At 37.5% G+C, this 22,110-nt stretch overlaps 1 protein-coding gene across 1 annotated transcript in view; it reads right to left on the bottom strand.

The window, feature by feature from the left end:
- CENPF (centromere protein F) overlaps positions 1-18,523 on the bottom strand; it is a 36,542-nt gene extending 18,019 nt beyond the window's left edge. Inside the window, exons 1-10 of the mRNA XM_042828414.1 lie at positions 18,350-18,523; positions 16,799-16,995; positions 14,105-14,220; positions 13,464-13,555; positions 11,917-12,187; positions 10,223-10,425; positions 8,460-8,585; positions 5,814-5,942; positions 4,163-4,285; positions 378-513 (exon numbers count right to left, since the gene is read on the bottom strand). Coding sequence (XP_042684348.1) covers positions 378-513; positions 4,163-4,285; positions 5,814-5,942; positions 8,460-8,585; positions 10,223-10,425; positions 11,917-12,187; positions 13,464-13,555; positions 14,105-14,220; positions 16,799-16,995; positions 18,350-18,511 — 1,555 coding nt within the window. The 5' untranslated portion in view covers positions 18,512-18,523. The remainder of the gene's footprint in view (positions 1-377; positions 514-4,162; positions 4,286-5,813; positions 5,943-8,459; positions 8,586-10,222; positions 10,426-11,916; positions 12,188-13,463; positions 13,556-14,104; positions 14,221-16,798; positions 16,996-18,349) is intronic.
- Between the last annotated feature and the right edge of the window lie 3,587 nt (positions 18,524-22,110).

Genomic DNA, 22,110 nt, shown 5'->3' with positions numbered 1-22,110 from the left:
TGTTCTTGATTAGGAACAATCACTGCAAGGAACACCTAAATATCAGTGCTTAGATAACGTTTTTTTTTTTTTCCTTTAAGAATTCAAACACATAAAAAGAAAATAAAGTTTCCTGGCTTAAATATATTCTATGAAATTCATCCTGCTGCTAAGGTCAGTGTGCTTCAGCTACTTTCAAAATTATATATCTTCAGAAATTGCATATGTTTAGACAAAAAAATTCATTTTCACATCGGTCAAGGTTAAGAATATCATCATAATCACATCCCATGGTAGAAAACTTTTTTCTTAATTCACAATCAAACTTACAGTATTGCAGAAAACGTGCATTGTTGAGAAAGTAACAAGGGACATGCAAATTTAAAAACATAACTCACTTTTCACCTCTTCTGCAAAATTCTGGCTCTGCTTCAGAGATTGCTTGACTGCTCCTAGTTCTTCTTCAAGCTGGTGGATTTCTCGCAGTTTTTTTTCATACTGTGCATCAAGAAGGTTTTTCTCCTTCTTCACTTCCTAAAACAATATCAATAATGAACACATTTCATATACTTTAAGAAGTTCAAAGAACTTTACTCATTTAAGTCAGAAGGAAACTATTCCACTAAGTCGTCTCCAGGCTGCTGGTCTTGGGTTCCTAAGAGCTGCCTGAGAACATTTATTGAATGAGAGCCTAACTAGTTGCCAGCCTCTCAGGGATGCTGCCAGTTGACATTGTTAGGTACCCACTGTTTACATACAGCAAACAGCTCCACATAACTGCTCAAGCAGACAGGATGGAACATAACCTACAAAATCAGAGTTGATTAAGTAAGGCTGCTCTACCTGAAGAAACAAACCCCCTAAAATGGCATCAAAATCAGAAAGAAAACTGCAGATTAAATTTCACTTATCTTACATAGAGACAACTTCTCATTAAACAAACAAACAAGAAAACCATCACCATAGCAACAAAGCTCAGATTTTATTTAGAAGTGCTTACACTTTCAGAGGGCTGTTTTGCCATTAGGAGTACTTTCTTCCAAATAAACTGTTTAAAAATATATATGTAATCATCTGTACAATGCCACTGCATGTGGGAAATGAAACAAAAGTTCTTGTAGGAAAATGAATCCTTTTTCTCCAAACTCCTGTACTGCTGGACAACAGATGGCATGGCACTGGCATGGCCCAATTGGAAACAGGTCGTCTATTATTCATCCATTTACTACTAGCAGATGGACAGCAATTCACAAAAGCCAAGCTCAAGAAACAGAAACGTCTGGATGAAAAATATTAAATGCTTGCTGGCATGGCAGGCTTGTTTTTGAAGCAACATAAATAAATCACCCTCAGAACATGATTAAAATTGTCACTGTCATAAACAGTTAACTTTCCTTTTACTCATAGCCCTCCCTACTCAGAGTTTAAAACAAAAAAGTCACAAAATTTTCAAGGAACAAAGTTTTCTAGTTATCCCAACAATAATTTCTCAAGTTACAAGTTGCCAAAACACCCTGCATTCCAAGGGCTGCATGAAAATACAAGTACAGGAACTAAACATGCCTGTTTATTAGAAAACCTGGAGTGATCTATTTACAGAAGAACAGATAAGTTTAAGAAATTAAAACAGCTGAGAAGTCCAATTATTTTGATTTAGTGCAAAACATTTCCAATTAACAGCATTCAGCAAAGCCCAAGAAGCCACGATTTATCAAAGCATATGATAACAACTTTCCATTTGCATTTTCCAAAGCTATAAGAAATAAAATCAATTTGGTTTTGATCCAGTTAATGACTCTATTTCTATGATGTTTTACTCACTTTTTCCATTCTGCAACCATGATTTGAAAAAAAAAAAAAAAATAATAATAATAAAAAAAGAGAACTACACTAAGCTCCAGAAAATATACATGCAGTACTACTGATCAGGAGAAACTCTTCAGTGGGCAGACTGAGCAGTACAGGGACAGACTGATCCATTTTTTCCATTAACAGCACGGGTTTGCTAAAACCATCAAAATGTAAACTATATCTTAGTATGCCATAACTGCTATACCACAGAGATACCACGATTGCAAAGCTTACTGGTCCTTAAATTAAACATACCTAGTCTGTCTCACAAGTGCATCTATTTTGCAATATTTTGAAATGTCAGTCTTACACAGTAAGTGAATACAGCAGTGGATTAATCATCACAAAACAATGGTATTCTACAAAGAGAAGCTAGAACATTATTACAAGATTCTATTCCTCTCTCTGCAGTAAATCCAAAGACAACACAATCTCATTGTCATTTTCCACTGCTATAAACAAAATCTACAGTCAACAGAACCTCCAGGACTTCAAAACAATTTGATGGTTTTGGTTTTTTTTTTTTTTTTTTGCATTACACTTATTTATGATTGAGGATGACAAGCCAGGTCTTAAGGTTTGCAGCATGCACCATAATATCATATACACGTCAAGACAGAGAAAAAACTGCAGCATTACTGATTTCTTCAAGTATTACTACATCCCAAGATTCAGGTTATTTCTAAATGTATTGCTCATGTTCTAAAACAATATCACTGTCACCAGCTGTTTAATTGTCTGCCCAAGACAAACAAATACAAAGAAAAGCATGATTGCAGCTACAGACCAATAAGATGGATAAAAGATCAGTAGATAAAAACCAGCACTACAAGAACCTGCAGTAAAGAGAGTAACTCCACAAACTAAGATGTTCTCTGTCAGCGGGATCCCAAAGAAAAAAAAAAAAACACAAAACAAGCGTCCTGTATCAAGCCTCACTTTATAATTTCAAAACAGGAAAAGGCATGTAATATTTGCCTGTAATACTTGCTGTACATGATTTCTCTTTTTTTTTCCCCATTCTTTTATCAATCTGAAAGGTTACACTGAGATTGCATAGAAGCTTACTAGAGGCTTTTCTCTTTTGTTATACATGGGAAGAACAAAAGTGTTCTTGATCAGCATTTCCACTAGAAGGCACTGCTTATGTTTGTTTACTAAATAAACACGTGCCAAGGAGGACTATCCAGCACTGAGGCCAAGTGACATAGGACAGTCCATATCTGTACCATTAAAATCTTGTATTTTCCAAAGCAGGTGGCTGTAACCAAACTGCTTGCTGGGAATGGCCTTTGGCTCATGTGAACTCTCAAACTGTGCCTGGGAATTGTACAAGAGTGCTAGTCAGCTGGGCCAAAGCCATGTGAAATAGTGTTATAACAATTAACAGCTTAAATAGCCACATTCCAATAACTGGGAACATTTCCAGACATTGTAGTCTACCAGCATGAGTGTACCTAAACCAAAGTTTCACAATATACTAAAGCTGTATCAGTGATAGCACTAGTGGGGGAAAAAACAAACAACCACCTATGTTACTTCAAATTTGTTTACTGAATTTTTGGCAGAAATTATATCAGATTTTATATCTGCTCATAACAACAGGCAACAAGCCAGATGAGAGTATTTAAGTAAAACAAATCTTTGACATAGATTCCATAGGCTTTCTTTCCTTTAACTGGAATCAGAAAACAAACAGTCCATCACCTAGTTGTTCACATAGTAGTGCACCTGTAATAGTTTTAACCGTAGATTCTCTGCTACATAAGCTAAACAGTGGAACTGAAAAGACAAAGGCAGGTAAGACAGGAAGAGATTTCTGCCCCTATAAATATGAGGTTGCATGTTAAAAGATAAAGATCTTTCTGAATTTATCTTCGTTTTGAGGGAAGTGTTTAGAGTGGTGTAAAAACGTTGGATTCTGTTCCCTTTTAGAAAAATGCAGTTGTTTCAAGACAACATAATGAGCATTTGCATACGATTTTCAGTTCAGTAGTATGCACTAATGGTTGTAGAATGTACTTCTGAAGTCAAACAAACACGTATTTTTATTTTAGGACTAAAAGCAGGAATATCTTAAAACAAAAGCCCACATTTGGTAAAAGAAATCTAATGTGAACTTGAAGAGTGTTGAATAGAATTATAACATTGTATCCCAGTCCATCAGCCAATTGCACAAGCTGAATTAATGTACAGAAACTTAATGAAGACCTAATTTTTGTGTTATTAAGATAATTCATAAGAAGTGTCCAAAGATACTTTATAGACAGTCCTAATATTTACAGATTGGTAATTTATGATAATAACTCTGCTACCCTTCTGCGTTGGTTACCTCAAAGTTTCTTGTGAGATCTGTTTCCTTAGCCTGGGCTGCTAACAAAGCCTGTTCTGCTCTGCACAGCTTCTGGGTAAGATCACTGGTATCATGTTCCAAGCGTTGTTTCACTGCCATCATCTGTAAGAGTATTGAAAATTTACTTTTTCCTTTAAAACTCCCATGCATAAAACTTTAAATTCTAATCCATTACAAAGAAAAATAAAACTACATTTCTTTATTCCACCTTGGACCTAGGGTTGCTGCACTGTGGTTTAGAAAACAACTTCTTATTGCCTTTCTGCCTTTTTACCTCCAGAAACATGGCATATCTCTAAAATAAATACAGATTTTCTGAGACAAATGAGTATATTCAATTAGCAGATACATCAGCACAATGTAGATGATAGGACTGTAGGATATAAATGAGACTGGAGGCATAACAGCCTTTTTGCTAAGCCATGAAATCAGAAATTAAGCACCACAACTGCACTTCTCGCTCCATGAACAGTGTTTTAGAGAAACTGAACAGGCATTCCCTCTTTCAAAATAGTCCTATAATGCTCCAGATTTAAAAGAAAGGAAATACGATCAGCAAGTCAAAACAAGAAAGCAAGAAAAACATATAATCATATTTATAACATAATAATTCTGAGGTCATGGGATAATAAATCAGCTTTCTTGTAGAAAGGTACTTGTATGAAGTACCTATTTTTCAATACGAAACCAATTTCTTTAGTAGTATATGCTCAAGAAAAATGTATATTAAAAACCTACGCTAAAACATTTCACAATGTGTTCACTTCCAGAAATACTGTCCTAGTTCAGCCTCCCACCTGATGCGTCTTCTCAACACAACTTTCAGACTCGTGACTTTTTTTTTTCTTACTAGTTCAGCTAGCTCTGCTGCTTTATAGCTGCTACCAGAAGCGTTCTGACCCTTAAATACATGCGGTTTTTAGTCTTACTCTCTTCTAGGCTTCTGCTGCACTGTAACTACCTTAAAATTGTGGCTCCATCATAACTAATATGACCTAATGGCTACTTGCTGCCAAAACTGGGAAAGATCTCCCTAACATTCAAAGCACCCCTCACACAAGCCCTGACAATAATCTGGATTTTGGGGAGAGTCAGTTCAGTCATATTGATGGAAAACTCTTATGCCCGTGTACACATGGGCTTTCTGTTTACTTTGCTTTTTTAGATCTATCAGTTTTCTGCAGGTTCAAATGTTTGCAGATGCAGCTATAAAGGAAGTCACAGGAGTGCATGACCAAGAGTATATGAAATACAGCTGTAGTTCCAAGAATCAGCTGACTACCTGTAGATCAGCTTAGCTCTACCATCAGGCTGCACCTCTGCAGGTTTCCTCTACGAGGTGTCTCTTGTGAACAGCCATAGTTATTCTTGTCTTATTCAACAGACTTATTTTAGTGGCACTGCTCTCCTTCCCTACGAAAAGTGGACTAATCCCAAACCTTTTGAATTCTGTAATTCACATTTAAATATGTAGTGTTGAAGTGAGAAATGGTAAATACAAAGCAGCTAATGCAAACTGCACAAAATATTAATGTAAATCCCCACATTGATTATTATTATTTACTTTGTGTAGTATTGTCAAGACTACTAAATTCTAGCAGTAGTAGAAGCTTTTAGTATAAAAACCTACTTTGTCAAATTCTGCCCGCAGAGCATTGAAGTCATTTTTGGCTTGCTGTAGCTCCTGATTCAGTTTGTTTCTTACATCACTGTTCTGCTGATCCAGCTTTTGCAAGGAACGTTGCTGACAAGAGAGTTCCTAGAAGACAGTGGTAAAGTAGCGAAGAAATAAGTACATAAAACAGCAACAGGTCTCCATTTGTGTTACTGGAGCTATAACGGATGAATACTGATTTGCAGATACTGCCAGCTCAGAAACACTCCTCTTACACAATAAATAATTTAAATACAACTTTGGTGTGTGCTGCAAATTTCATATGGGCAAGCATGGTTCTAATTCAGTTTGTGTCATCTACTGAAAAACTCCATGATAGCAACAGTCATATCATGAAAAGGGGGGAAAAAATACCTAGATCTAGTGAAAGTAAATATTAATATTTGTTATCTTACAGACGTGTTTCAAATAAGATTCACTTTATGCTACAAGTGGACAAAATCAACTCTTCTTTATCATTACTTATATACCACACTGTAGGTGTGATATTTTTCCCCCCAGGGAAATTCATCCTTATTTATAAAATAGTATCCAGCATGGGAACTAATCAACAAGAGACTAACAAAGGCAGTCTTTCGTGAAAATGGCACAAAATAGATTTTGTGAAACCTGCAGAAGAACAATACATTTCATGTGGTTCTTACAACACAAGTAGGCATCAATTAAGAAAAACAATCATGATAGCAATTTCCATTTGGTCTGTCCTTATGCCTTTGGATATTACAGTTATAATTCTGTATAAATTGCAGCATCAATCTTTGCTAAACTTTGCTAAAAATATGCATTTGTTACACACCATTCTTCTGCATAGAACTGATACAGATAAACCTGTAATTATATTCCCACACAAGAAAGTGACAGAAGCCCTGTGTAATTTGGAGGGAAAAGATGTGACAACAGCTCGATGTCACTTTAGCTAATGCTAGTGACTAACACTGAATAGAGTACATTTAGATGTAAAGAGCTCTTCTGCAAACCTCTGGCCAGAAGCACTTCTTGAGTGCATGCAAGGAGGCCCTTTGGACCCTAGTGAACTTATTAATGAAGAGATTAATTCAATGTCTTTGCATCCCATACCAATACAATAATTATTTCTAAAGCTGAGAGACTGAAAAGACCTTGTCTTTTAAACCGTAAGACTGCAAGAGAGAAACTGCAAAAAACCTTTTGTTAGACAAACACTCAAAACAACAAAAAAGTAGCTCCTTTACTTTTAGATGTCCAAAAGTCAGCTACATACTTCTAAGCTTACAGGGGAGGCTCTATTCCATTCTCAGCAAAAATTCAGAGAAACTGTGAAGACAAACATCTAAGTGGGAGGAATAACCTGCCTTCTGGAGGTGCCTCTGATAACACAAGGTAAAGCAGAGGCCTAAATAATTAGCTTAGATGGACATCTAAAATTCAAATGCCAGAAGTAAGGGAAGATATAAATTCCACCTTTTCAGTTTGGAAACTGGATGTAAGCTTTCAAATGAAAATTGACAGAAAACATTTGAAATTATGTACCAATGCAAGTGCAACTCTGAAACCAGGTTATGTTACCAGCTAAGAAAAAGGCTTTAGAAGCCCCAGGCATTTCCCATTATGGAAGTTAATTAAACACATATTGAAAACTCACCGGCCTTGTAGAAACTGAAATGGAATAAGAAACCTACAAGTGAGCCTTTACGGGACAGAATCTAGTAGGACCAGGATTTAGCTTTCATAGAATGAAAAAATCCCAACCAAGTAAAATATACAGCAGAGAATTTCCAATATTTTCTGTTCAACAATTATTCAAAGATCAATTCTTCTGACTTCTTCTAGACAAGGTACTGTTTGTCTTTGAGATCCTAGGTTAGATTTCATGAAACTGGTTTTTCACTCCAGCATCATTAGCAGTATTGTTCATCAGCCACTCCAGCAGAACTGCTACCAGTGATTTAGCCTTCCTAAGGATACCTCTGAGAAAAACTTTCAGGACAAACATTTGACACAACAGCAGTTGTCCTCAGGACAGCTTCCTTCCCAGTCCCCAAAGAAAACTTAAAATACCTATCCAAAGTATCATCATCACTACGAAAACTGAGTCATGTTTTGGATTTTCCAGCACTGACTAAGTTTAGATCTCATCTGAATCAGTGTTCAACTAAACAAACATCAAAACAAACTTCACTAATTTTCCTGGGATACCGCTAGATTTTTTTCTCTCTGCACTAGCTGGCAAGAAGAGAAAGCTAAGGACAGATACACTAATCTCATGTCTTACCATATTCTGAGCACAAACCAAGGTTAGAAGAGAGAAACGATCCTAAAGAAATTTGTTTGTCATGTGTGAGACACAGGAAAAGCTAACTAAGATTCCAAACAAACAAATAACTGGGTTATTACTTTGTTTGAAGTCACATATATAGCAAGTTTGTGGTCAGTGTAACCTAATCTCTTGCATATCTGCATTTCAACCAAACCTCTCTAACAGACTAACACCTAATAAACAGTAACAAATAATTCTGCATCTCTCCGGCAGTGTGATTGCAGTTAACTGGAAAAACATAAACACAAGCCATGTGATTTCATCTCCTCAACAATCAAAAGTCAGAAAAGTTCTTCTTGTCTTACCTCTTGATATTCCTTTTCCTTTGCTTTTAATTTCTGTTCCAAGGACTGACGAGCACTCTCAGCATTTTGTCTTTGACAATTCAGTTCTTCTGACAATCTTTTCATCTTCTGCTCCATTGCTTGGACCTAAAATAATCAAGCCCAAGTGTATGGGAACTGCTGAATCACAGCCTGAACCTCTGAGTGACCACCTGAGGCAAGCAATGAGTCAGCCATGGGAGAACAGGTGAAGGCAATTCACCTGTGCTGCCGGAAGGGGTGGAGCCTGGCTCCACCTCTCCTAGACCCCATTTAAGTGCTGACTGCCACTGAGAAAGGATCTCTTTTCAGAGATCACTCCTCTTGGAGTCTTCTCAGTAAGCCCAGGACAAGGCTAAGCTTTCTGTCCATTCTTCTTTAGTGTGATAACCTGTTTAGCCTAACTCTCTTGTGTATTTCTTAATTATAACATCTGTATATTCACTGATTATACACCAAGCATTAAAAATACAAGTGAAGTTTTATTGTCATTCATCTCCATTCAAATAAAAAGACTAATTTCACTTAATGCAATTGTTCTGGCATCCAAATAAACTCCAGTGTAACCCTGCATGGTATCAAAAATTCTTAGTAATCCAAGGTACTAAACACATACTTGCTTATGTTGGTGATAATATGTATGTATATACATATTTCTTAAAAATGATAATATATATCAGTGGAAAAAAATAGGAGAGAATATATATCTTTTCACAATAAAATCATCTTCAGAAAAAAAAAAACAACTTTGACATAAAGTTTGAGGATAAAGAGAGTAATTTATTAAAGATCATTCTATTTATAGCAGTCTTTTGCCCCAGAACTGTCTACAGTTTGCTTGACAGCCCACAGAAACATGCTGCATCTGACATTAAATCACGGATTCAAATAATTATGACTTCTGCCCTGTTTTCCTATTTGTCAAATGCTGCCAAAAGAGACTTCAGGAAGGTACTGCAACTCCAATAATCAGTAAGAAGAAAACTTCACACTGGTTAACTTCTACAGTTTGAAATCCAAGATTTTAAGAAGAAATATGCTCTATTTTGCATGATTATCTGCAAAACTCTGATTTTGCTTTTATGTATTTTATATTTAAATCAACTCAAAATTATTGACTAAATAAGTTCACCAAGTTGTTCTACGCTGTTGATTTTTTTAAAACTATGCTTAGTATGCCTATGAATGGAAATTGCTTAGAATTAGGTCATGAAATCACATTTTAAGATTACATATTTTCTCAACATCATCTTGCATGACATTTTAACCCATCTTTTGGTTCACCCAAGTCATTTAAAATGCAAAGACTATGTCATCACAACACACCGTAGTTCAGGCAGCACACACTGATTTTCAGCCAAAGCTGTGTGACAGATCCTTCACGGTTAAAACTTGCCACCAGATGTCATTGTTGCTCTACACAATTTAATCTAAAAATATTTTTCAGAATTTCAGCCAAATTTGCCTGAAGGCTACAAGTAAAGAATGGAAAGTATTTCTTCAAGTAGAGTAAGAACCTTTCAGAAAATGGACATCAGCTTATGAACAGCCAGTTATATCTGCTTATGAGTACTTATAGGTAATAAGTAAACTAGCATTTTCTTGTCAAAACTGGATCCTCAGCAAATGCTCAAGAAATTTGTCAGGGTGTCTTGATTCTTACCAAAACAGCTGAAAGCTGACACACGTTAATACTGGGACTGAACTTTAAGGACACTCAGAAGATGTGTGATGAAGTATCTCACCTGTGCAGTAGCCTGATCAAATTGTGTCTTCATCTGAGTCAGTTTATCTCTGGTTTTGTTCAAGACTTTACTCTTCTCTGTTAATTCCAGCTTTGTTCTATCCAGCTGAAGTTCAATCTCTTGATGCTTATTCATATGGGATTTCTTCTCTTTTTCTAGAGCTTGCAGTTGTTGTTCTAGGTCTTTGACAATGGAATTCAGCTCTGAATTTTAAAAACAGTCAAGATTAAGGATGCTTCCTCTATGACTTCCAAGGGTCTATAAATTCTAAAATATTGAGAACGTCTGAAACCAATCTAATGCCTGACGAAAACAGACACTGCAAAATGTTCAGCAAGCAGAACATAGGAATAGAATAGTTGACTAAATTGACAGGTTCCACTTTGTAACAAGAAGAGCAAAGAAAAAGTCAGGCCAAAATGCTGCAAAGGCAAAAGATTATTTGTTCTCTTGCTATTGGTTTTTCCTTCTTTGTTTTTAAAAATACAGAAACGTATCTCTGGATAAATACTTTCAGTTCAATTCTGTTTATTTTTAAAGGAAAGGCACCCACTACAAACATTTGCCTGGGACAACTGCGAGCTTCTGATTCAAAGAGACTTTTCAACTACTTTTCAGTTACTGAGAACCTGCAAATAAAGCATTTTACTTCTTAATATTTCTCTTGTCCCTAAAGCTATACATATAGAAAGTAAAATCAAGTGATCCTGTCATAGCATAAATCAACAAGAGCGTCTTCCAAATTCGCAACAATTTTGTGATAGAAAGCATTAGTCAGTTACAGAACTGTCATTAAGAATTACTACTAAGTGGTTTCACATGTTTACTCCTTTTTTTTTTTTTTTCTTTTTTTTTTTAAACTTAAAGACCTGTTCTCCTGATGCTAAATTGTTAAGGTTTCTAAATTGGAAAGTATAGCCCAGGCTGAAACTTCATATGTAGGCAATTAAATAAACAGAAAATACAGAAACTGGTTAAAAAAAAAAAAAAAACAACAAGAAACAAACTGCAAGAAACACCCAGTGGAAAAACTAGTCCAAATAGCAGATTTAAGTCATTTACTACCATAATCAAGCAAATATCTGACCACCAGAAGAGATCAGATGTCAGAAAAAAAAGTCTTTCTTTATGTCAACATGCATAAAGTAAGATCATGCTTAACTTTTCCTTTGGATTTTTGGTATCACTCTGTCCTGAGTTTCCTGTAGTGTTCTTCACAGACAAATTTAGTTATGTATTAAGAATGTTTAATCAGTGAATTTTTAAACACAGATACTGCTCAGCCATAAAACTCAATAATCATGCAAAATTAAGGAAACAATATGATCAAATTCAACAGTGAGTTGTAATTAAATCCTGAAATGTTTTAACTCTAAGAGAATTGTTCCAGAAACAACCGAATCATTAGAGAAGGCTATCCTCCTTTAATTTTTATGTGATGTCCTCTGCTCACCCAAAAATCTCCTTCCAACTCTTACAGCCCTTATGTAAAAGATACCACAGCTTATGGATAATCTCATCTGCCTGGTCTGGGTGAATACACACACAAGTAGCCAGCTGGGCTAGATGTCAAAAGAAACAACAGGTACCCTTCCCTCAGTAAGAGACCAATTCCAATAACTCCCTTCTATCCACATGGCATGAAATGGCATGAAACCATGAGCCTCTGAGTTTTAAATAAATATATCAGATACCTTGGTTCTGAGCTCTTAGCTGGATGATGAGTGAAGAGTTACCATCTTCAGAAAAGCTGTTGTCAAACTTGCTCTTGTCTGATATTGTACTCAAATTGGATTCTTTTTCCCATGGAAAATAGGGTGTTGAAGAAGTTCTTTTTGCAGGCGTTTCTTGATTTCTAGATGGCGTTTTTTCTTGTTGCCATGAAAACACAGATGAAGAAGCCTGATGTCGAGCAATATCCCTGTGACTCAAAGAGCTTTGTTGAAGATAAGGCTGATTTATTTTCTATGACCAAGAACAAAAAAAAAAGGAGATCTAACTTCATACAGCTGACATATAAAAAAATAATCCACTTATTAATAACCAAATAATAGGTTGTGATTATTTCACATTGTTGTGACAACACATCATCCATCAGTGCAAATTACTCATTGATATCACCACTTTTTATACTATGTAAATTCAATTACTGTAATTGAAGCATATCAGGTACTTATGAACACAGATCAGGATCTCCAAAACAAGGAGACCAATTAGGTCACTCTGAAAGTAATGCCTCCTATTTATCTCTACAGAAGCTACAGCAGTTAAAAGAGCACAATAACACTGTTTGATAGAACAACTTCTCAGCTACAAAGCACGGTTTTTCAACATAGCCACCACAATAAGCCATATATTTTCACCTTTTAGAGACAATGGGAGACTGAATTTAGATGTCATCACAATGATTCAGCCAGTTCACTTTGGAGTGCCCTATGAATTCACTGGCATATGTTAGAATCATAGAATAACCCAAGTTGGAATGGACCCACAACAAATTAAATCCAACTCGGGGCTCCACACCGGACTGCCCAACATTCAAACCTCCTGTCTAAGAGCATTGTCCAAACACTTCTTGATTTCCAATTGCCTGGTGCTGTGATCACTTTGCTGGAGAGATACTATCTGTATCTGATTATCTTTATAGCACTATCCTTTTTATCAAGTGCTTTTAAGACTTGTTCTGACCTCAGTTTAAGGTTATGCTAGAGATTCACAGCTGCCACAAAGAACAACTTTAACACAGGAAGCTTTTTATGCCTTTAGATTTACTATCTAGTAAAAACTATATATTTGCTTCATTTTTGAGGGCTTTTACATCTTAGTCATTTACTGGCTTCAGAGATCCTCTAAGAATCTTCCTCCTTCTCAGACATTAAAAACTGTACTGATTTTTGTTTGGTGGGTAAATTATTGCTCATAACCTTTTCAAGACTATTTTATTATCCTATCACATTTAAGATGCCCAAACTGGCACAACTTTCACTTGTGCTTCATTGTCTATGCTTCACTGATTTTGAAGGATGTGCTCTCCTTTTTAACGTTCATTGTTTTGCTATTCAATTATGCTGGCTTTAGATTACTTCTACACGGTAATAAGTAGCTTTTTTAAGAAACATATATTCTAATTATTTTTTAAGTGATGAAAAATACATTTCACTTGGTTTTCACTCAATTTTCCAAGTTTAATCAGTAGTAACTGTCTTAGATATCACACATGCCCTTTTCAAAACATACTTACCTTAGCCTGGATGGTTCTCAGCTCTAACTCTAGCTTCTTTCTTTCTTGTACTTCTTTCTTATATTTTTCTTCTAATTCTTCAAACTTAGCATCTACAAAGAAATGAAGAATACTTCTTTAAAACGTAACTTAATACACAGGTGTTACTAATGTCACTAATTTGAAGATATAAGAAGATGAAGATGCTTTGATGTGGATACAGAGGTTTTGTTATAAGCGTTCAGATTATTATGTACAATAGTAGCCTAAGTCAAAAACAGTCTTATAAAGAACACAAATGACTGTTGACAATTTTAGTTGAAGCACATATACTAGGTGAAAGACAAGAAATTTGTTCTTTGAAACAGCTGACACTATGAAAAACATTCAAAAAACCATTGCAGTCTGTTGATAAATACTCCCATTACTATTTCATGCCCATAAGGGTAGTGTTTAAAAGGTTTAGTATTTGCTGTCAGAGTTCAATCTGCGCTAATAATTTTTAAAGTTGGAGTTTACGGTGTTAAGAACCAGGTACCCTCACCATAATATGGACCCTACATAATATGGACTAGGCAAGACAGTACACGTGTGCTGTTTAAAACAGCTCTCTCACCTTCTAAGAAAATTGGCAGTGCTATATGAAGAAAAAAATCATTTACCATTGTGACTTTGAACTGGTGTTAAAGGAGCAGTAAAACTTTTCTGTGGAGTACCACTGAACGACAAGTCTGCTGCAATCAGTGACTGCTGACTTCTCTCAAGCTCACATTTGTATCTGTTTAGGAAAGAAGCAGAAGGAGTAGTTACTAATAGAAACTAGAAAACTAGAAGTCAGTTATCTATTTCTAAGAGCCTGAAACGCATAAAGAAATTATACTATTCAAGTACCAAATTTAAAAATCAATTCTGAACAAGAACTGATTTTTGTGAGCATGAAAAGTTGAAGCTGATTCCTGGAAACTTTGTAACTAGTTTAGAAGTTATATAGTAATTGTTGTAATGGAATAGCAATCTCAGTCTTGCCTAGCAAGCACAGGTTGACAAGACAACAGCTTCAGGTTGCATCTATAACAGTAGTGGCTCCACAGCTGCCTAATCATTTTCTCCTTCTGTTTTATAACAAAGAATTCTTCTCCTAGGAAGTTATCAGTTGCTATGAGGTGGTAAATAACATTACACAATCAGTCAGTATAAAACAGAACTAAATGCAAAATCAAAACTGACAGCCAGTTGAGCTGTACATAACACTTGTAGTACCACAGTGGACAACTATGCAAACCATAAAGGAAATTAAAGAACTCAGTAAAGCCATCTCTTTACAGCTTTCAAAATGGATGATTTGTACCCTTAAGTTGTAACCTCTCACAGCCAGCCTCTGACAGCAGATTTGTTCTATATGTCATCAGTGTGGCCATACCAACCCTGCCAACCGCACTGGATTCTTTTTCAAAGAATCTCAGCAATCCCTGGCATAAGGTTGGTGTTTCTACACATCATAAATTGTTGCCAAAATTTAGAATCTTCTTGTGAATGTAATTCACAACAGTGAAATACCTCAAGTTTCCCTTGTTTTCTCAGAATGGGGAAAGACGGGGAAAAATGAAAGGAAAAAAAAAAAAGGCAAAAGGAGAAACAGAAAGAAGCCTCCAACAACTCTCTCTTCATTTGCCTCTGTAAGGACAGTAAGAAGTACACCTTCCAACAGTTGAGGGAAGTAAACATAACTCAGGCCATGATGACAAGCATTAAACAAAAGTTGGCATCACAGGCTTACCCCTCTGAGATAATAATTCTGCATTACTATTATCAGCACAACACTTTCTTGTGTGCACAGGATACTCAACTTCATTGACACATATGTTTCAGAAATGCTTTTATTTAAGAACAGAGCATATCTCTAGTATGAGAAAAAGTTTAACAGATGATGTTCACTGGGGGGAACAAGAGGTTAGAGAGCAGCCCCAAGGAAAGGGATCTGGGGATTATGAATGACAGTGAGTTGAATATGAGTCAGCAATGAACTTTGGCAGCCAAAAGGGCCTATCATACACTAGGGTGCACCAGGCTCAATGCTGCCAGCCAGGTGAGGGAAAGGATTGTCTGCTTTGGTGAAGCCTTTTCTCAGGTAGTGTGTGTAGTTCTGGGTACCACATTATATTTGTGTCCTTATAAAGACAAAGCTATCAAGCAAGCATCCAAAGGAAGGCTACAGAGATGGAGAAGGGTTTAGAGGGCAATGTGCATGATTTATTCAGCCCAGAGAAGAGCAGACCGAGAGGAGGCTTCAGATGGCTGACAGCTCCCTCACCAGGGAAGCACAGGAGCAGGTGCTGATCTCTTCTCCCCAGTGACAGAAACAGGAGATGAGAAAATAGCCTAGTAGGGTCTGAAGAAAAGGTTTTTCTTCAGAGGTTGCCCAGAGCAGTAGTCACAGCCCCGAGACTGCTGGAGCTCAAGAAACATTTGGACAATGCTATCAGACACAGGATTTGCATTTCGAGTGGTCTTACATAAAGCAAGGATTTGGCATTAATCCTTATGGGACCCTACAGCTCAGGATGTTCTGTGTTTCTTTCTAGACAGCACAGTCACATAGCCTCTGTGCCATAAATCTGATAATATTTACAAATTGAGGTGTTTTTCCATCAACTTCACTGTAACACAGAAGGCAAAGCACTAACAAAAACAATTATCTGGAACCACAACTACAGAAGAGTACCATTGGATAGGCATCTATCAGTACTAGGCAGTGTTTTCCCTATAAAAAAAATATTAAAAAAGCATGTTTTCACAGAGCAGAGATGTCTAGCTCTCCAACAAACCTCTATTTCAGTAAATAGCGCAGCAGGAATCACTTTATTTCATTAAATAGATATGGTTATTTGGTCACAGCACCTGCTTTTAGAAGTTTCTTCTTCCACTCCAAGAAGTGCTCACCCCTTCTTCTTCCTGCTGTCATAGTTTTAAGTAGACTTGATCTTCAGTTATCCATGCACTTCCCTTACAACTCCAAGCCCTTTACAAAGTATACTTTTGCAAAATAACTCAGCTGTACTAACTCATTATTTGCTCATGCAGAATGGATGTTTCCTTCCCTCATAAGACGTTGCAGAATCCCCCCCTTAATTAAGGGCAAACCATAAGCAATCACTGCTTCAAGCTGCAGACAGAACTACATAACAGCTCACATATACATACATAAAAACAGGATGAAGTTTTGAAATTTTGCTCACAAGATTTGAACATGTAAGATGAAGAGAAACTGAAAGACCATAAATGTCACGTGAAAATTGAAAAACAGGAGAAAATAACTGATTGTAAAGTGAGAACTTGCTTTGTTTCTCCTAACCTACCTTTTCAGTTCTTGTTCTAATCTTTCAATTTCCTTTTTGCTGGAACTCAGCTGCCCTGACAGAATGTTGACTTGAGATTCTTTTACTTGAAGATCATGTGAATTTTTCTGCTTTGCTTTGTCAAGACTATCACACAATTCCATCAAGCTCTGGTTCTCTCTCTTCAGACTTGCAGTTTCATTTTTTTCGTTTTCAACCTAGTTGGAATAAAGAATATTTCAAAAAGGCTTAATATCTAATCTTCATATCTTCACTTAAAATAACAATTACACAGATTACATACTGCTTTTTTTCTTCACAATATTCCAAATTATAACAGCGCCGAAAACCTCAGACAGAAATACTTTCCAGACATTCTTGGGTTTAAACAAAAACGCATCCTTGAAATTCAGCTCAGTCACATTAATACCCAATTTACTGAATAGACATAATCACATCAAAAACTCATTAGCTCTTAAATAGTGGTCTATACGAGTTCACAGTCTTCAGTGATTGTCTTATTTCTCTTTCTATCCTCTAAGCCTTAGCAATTGGAATACTTTTACTACCTAAAGAAAAAATGTGTTATTATTATAAAGGGTTGCAGCTTTGTGTTGGAAATAGACCCTGGCAGATCTCCTTCTCCTCTTCTCTAGCCTGAGTCAAACTATAGCCACCTGCTGCTCAGCAGTAACTACTGGGAAGTAGGACACCAGAGCTCCTCTCACCTTTGCCTCCAGCTGAAAAGTACTAAGTACTTGCTGCTGCTTCTGACATTTAAAACACATCTATTTGAATCTTTTCAGTATTCCCCTTCCTCACCCCAAAATTTAGAGAACACATCAGCTGAGAACCTATCTGGAAACTCAGGAAGGAATAAATAACAATAACCCAGGAAAACTACTAAACCTGAGTTTTGCTAGAAAATTGTATCAGCCAAACAGGAATAAAAGGCAAACTTCTACAACTGTATCTAAGCTGTATTCAAATGTTGCAAGGCGGAATTCAGGTTATGAGTTTCTAGCTTCTAGGCCAGACGGCTGACAGCCTAAAGCCAGATGAGACAACATCCCATCCTTATAGCAATAAATAAATAAATAAATAAATCCCAAAGTACAGATATACAAACAGAGATCTGAGATGCATGTAAATTAAAGTAACAAATGAGACAAATAAGCATACAGAGGCAATATGAAACAATAACAGATCCTCAGTAGTGCTGCTCTCGTGTAGGATGCCTAGATTTTTCACGGGTATAACAATGTAATGTTTTCTTAAACATAAAGCCTGGAAGAAAGGCTCAAAGTAAGCACACATTTGGATGTGGACGACCATTTCAAACACTGATAAAAGACATAAATACAATCAAAACTTGACAAAGAGAGGGATATGATGAACAGCTACGAGAAAGCAATAAGCAGTTTATATTTCCATTGTACCTTCCCAGTCAGTCAGCATGAAAAACAGAAAAATCATTCATCTTCTAACAACACTCGGATGACAAAGCTCCACACAATCACATCAGGCTTACAGAACAGCATTTTAGGGAAGTTACCACAGTACCCACATTACCTTCTGTTTCTGCTTTTGCAAAGCTGCCTCCAGAGACTCTAACTGGAACTGTCTTTGCTGACGCTCTTTTTTCAGCTTGTCTACCTGACTCTCCAGCTCGTGGATCTTCTGAAGGACCCGTGGGGACAGGCCTTCTTTCCACTCCTCCACAACCCAGCTCATATTGAGCAGGCTTTTCCCTTTACAAAACAGGTGTAACAGTGCCTGAAAAACAAAGGCAACTACAATTAGACTTCAAGAGGATTATTTGACTCTGTCACGTTTACTTTTTCAGTATACCTACTTTTTAACGTAGCAGTGGTTATAGTGAAGTATTTTACAACCTTGCAAGTTTCCCGAGCTAGCTGCTACCTTCTAACGTTAGGTCCTATTGTAACACATTTCTGTCCAGTTAAGAGAAGGTTTAAAAACGCGCCGCTCAATCGCGCTGTACTTCTGCAGTACTGCTCCTCAGAGCCCCGTGCAAAGCAACGGTACAATTTCAGGCTGCAGCAACGCTTCGCCCCTGCACGCGCCTTACAGACCGATAGCGCAGAGCTCAGCGCACAAGTCGCTCCTTGCTGACAGACACAGGGACACGCAGCTCGGTCTGACCCACCCTCCAGCCCCAACCCCTCACCTCCAGCAGACCCCGCGAGGAGCCGCAGCTGCCGGTCCCGCCGCTCACCGCCGTTATTCGAAGCAGCCGCTGCACCGGCGGCCGTTGTGCACGCCCAGGCGGCGGCTCAGCCGGAGCGCGCTGATTGGTCGCCGCCTCACGCCGGGACCGCCCCGCCAGCAATGAGCGCGCGGCGCCGGGCGGGCGGCTGCGGAGATTGGTTGCTTTGGCTGCGTTCAAACCGCATCGGGGGTTGTGCGCCGCCGGGAGAGCGGCGGTTGGCGCTGGGGGGGGGGCCAAGGGGCGGAAAGCTTCTTGTCCAAAAGCATCTTTTCGTCTCATGACGATCTGCCAGAAGAAAAACACTCATCATGCTTACATGTATTGTTTTTCATTCAACAGAGGAGGCTTCACTGAAACTGCTTTGACTTCTAAGGATCAGTGGTGTATTTTTAAGAATGGGTGCAAAAGAGTAAAGGCAGCCTTCAGGGTTCTTACAAAACACAAAAAACAGATGTGTCGATGCATGCAGAGCTTTTAAGTTGAAGTTTGATGAATTTCTGAATATCTGAAGCTAAATTAAGAAGCCTGACTGCTGCTATAAACTTAAAGATGAGAGTTGTTCTGAAGCATATTTCTAAGAAGGGTCCGAATTGTTTTGTTGATAATGAATTAGAAAATGAGTTCTTCTATACCTCACAATTACAGAAATTAATTAATTATCATGAATGTTTAAAGGACTCACGGAGAGTACAGAAACTTGCCTTTCTTTTCCATATCAACCTTATTTTGCACAACAGGCTCGTGAGTATTGTGTATATTAATAACCACAAAGATACAAAAATACTAGGAAATGTAATATTAAAGTATTCAGATACCAAGACTAAGCCAAATACTATGAACAAATAATAGCAAGTTATGAAGGGCGTTAACAGCAACTATTAGCTCACTTATTACTTTTAATTATGTTTACTACTCTCCATTAGCTGGAATTCTTGAAGTCTTTCTAAAGGTCTTTCTAATTCCCTAATTTTGAGGAGGGAGAGAACTACCTCAGCCTTGTGAAGTGGCTTTTCCTTATTCTTGAAATTGCAGTAACATCTTACCAAATGTTAGAAATCACCATTTACCTTTTGTTGCGTGCATTCCTTCCTATAATTTTGGTAAAATTCCAAAATAGTATGTAGAATACAAAACCCACTAAAGGTTAGACTTATATTACTATAGCTTAGGTCAGAGCGCATGAAGGAGCAAAAATGGAAAAGAATGATCTTCTGATGGGAAAATCCCAGCCTACTTGGGAGGCTACACTACAAGGAGCAAAAACCAGGTAGAGCTTTTCCCTCACCTTGCCAGATGTGGAACCTGTCAGGTAAAGTCTATTTCATGTGTGTATACATACATATGTATACGTGTGTGTTTATGTATACACACATATCAAAGAGCACCTGAAGAGCTGGAGCATTCTCCTCCGCACAGGCAGAGAAATGGGCCGGGCCCTCAGTATTTCACGTGGTTGTAGTCTTCCAGCTCTCCTATCAGGCACTGGGGAGGCAAAAGCTCTGCCAGGTTGGAGGGGAAAGAGAAGAAAGCTGTATCGCTTCCTTCAGCCTCACCCAAGCCCCACCCTGCATGAAGAGATGATGCCTCTTGCCTCCGGAAAATGGAATTCTCTTTCTCTGCCAGTGCGAGTGGGTAACTAAGAAGTTAGCAGTTTAGGTGTTAGCATGGGAGTTACAAAGTTAGATCTGCATTAATACAGCCCGGTGAGCTACTGCTGTAAAATGCAGTGCTTGATTGTTCATATACCCTTAGTTTGACATTATCCTTCTTCATTTGATTATGTTTCTCCACAAAACCCACACCCTGTTCAGTGATCACAGTGAATGTAAAGGCACCGTTACGATGCATAGCCTCACACCTTACATTTTTAAGTATCTAGTCTTAAGCTCTTAAAAAAGATTGAATTGAACTGTCCTGCACTTTTTTTTTTTTTTTTTTTTTAGTTAGCTAGTTAATTAAGAAAATCAGAGATAACAGCATGTCACAAATGATAAACCATAACTTTGTTCACAGAGGATACAGGGCATTTCTGTTGTGAGAACTACAGTACTTATCTACTAAGAGGAAAACCATTACTGAAGTGCTCATATTGACACCAGTGCTAGGGTCAACAGCATGAGCATATTAGCAGATAAAACACCCACAGCTGCCCTATTGTTTGGTGATCACATCACCTACTGAGCACCTGGTAGGTTTCCTAGTACCAAAAAGGTGTCTGAGGTTAGCTGGCTTGTCTGAGGTGACACAGTGAATCACATGCAGGTGCTGGACAGGAACCCATGGGTGCGGCTCTGTGGAAGTTTAAAACACCTCAAGGCAATGTTGCCACATTCACGCGTTCCCTCCTGTTCCCCACCTGCACACTGCCACCTTCTCCCTTATGCCAGCCTTGGTGCTCAGCTCAACTGCCAGGCAAGGTGCTTAAACTGGCAAAGAGTTCAATACTAGCCAAAGATTTTCCAGTAGCATCAGCCTTGTACGCAGCTTGGGCTTCCAAACTGTTGCAGTATGGGGTCAGGCAAGCGCGTGATACAGCTCAACTCAGTAGGAATATTCAGGCTTGAGCAGGAAGAACTAAATCTCAGACAGTGGTGACACCAGCTTAAATCAGACAAAATATTATGCGTCAAGACACTGTCTTCCCATGCTCTAATGCCTAACTCTTGTCTATCATAAGTGACAGTTAGAATTTTTTTCCATAGTAAATGCATTTGTAAACTTTAACCTTTGAATTTAAAGCTACTGAGCTGTTATAAGGAAAAAAAAAAAAATTAATGCAAACAACAGTAAAACTGTTTAAAAATATAAAGAATTAAAAATAAGGATTCATTGTTTAACGCTTGTTAGTATATTGGAAGGGCAGAGGAACAGAAGAATGCAAGCAAAAACTGTTTATTATTTAAGTGTGCAGCTGCTGTCTTGACCTGAAGAACTGAGATGTACAGCCATAGCAAATAGTAGTGAAAAGATATTTATGCCTCTCTTCTTCCTGTTCTAAAACCATTCTGTGCAAGAGATGGTGAATGCAGCCATTAGCATAACATTTACAGAAGTAATGTGCACATATGTAAAGAAAATGATAAATAATTGCAGCAGTTAC

The sequence above is a fragment of the Centrocercus urophasianus genome, unplaced genomic scaffold (genome assembly GCF_019232065.1).
Source record: "Centrocercus urophasianus isolate 14NV4802_14NV808 unplaced genomic scaffold, USGS_Curo_1.0 seq_10, whole genome shotgun sequence".
Taxonomy (NCBI): Eukaryota; Metazoa; Chordata; class Aves; order Galliformes; family Phasianidae; genus Centrocercus; species Centrocercus urophasianus.
The sequence above is the reverse complement of the archived record's forward strand: the minus strand, read 5'-3'. Positions and strand labels throughout refer to the sequence as shown.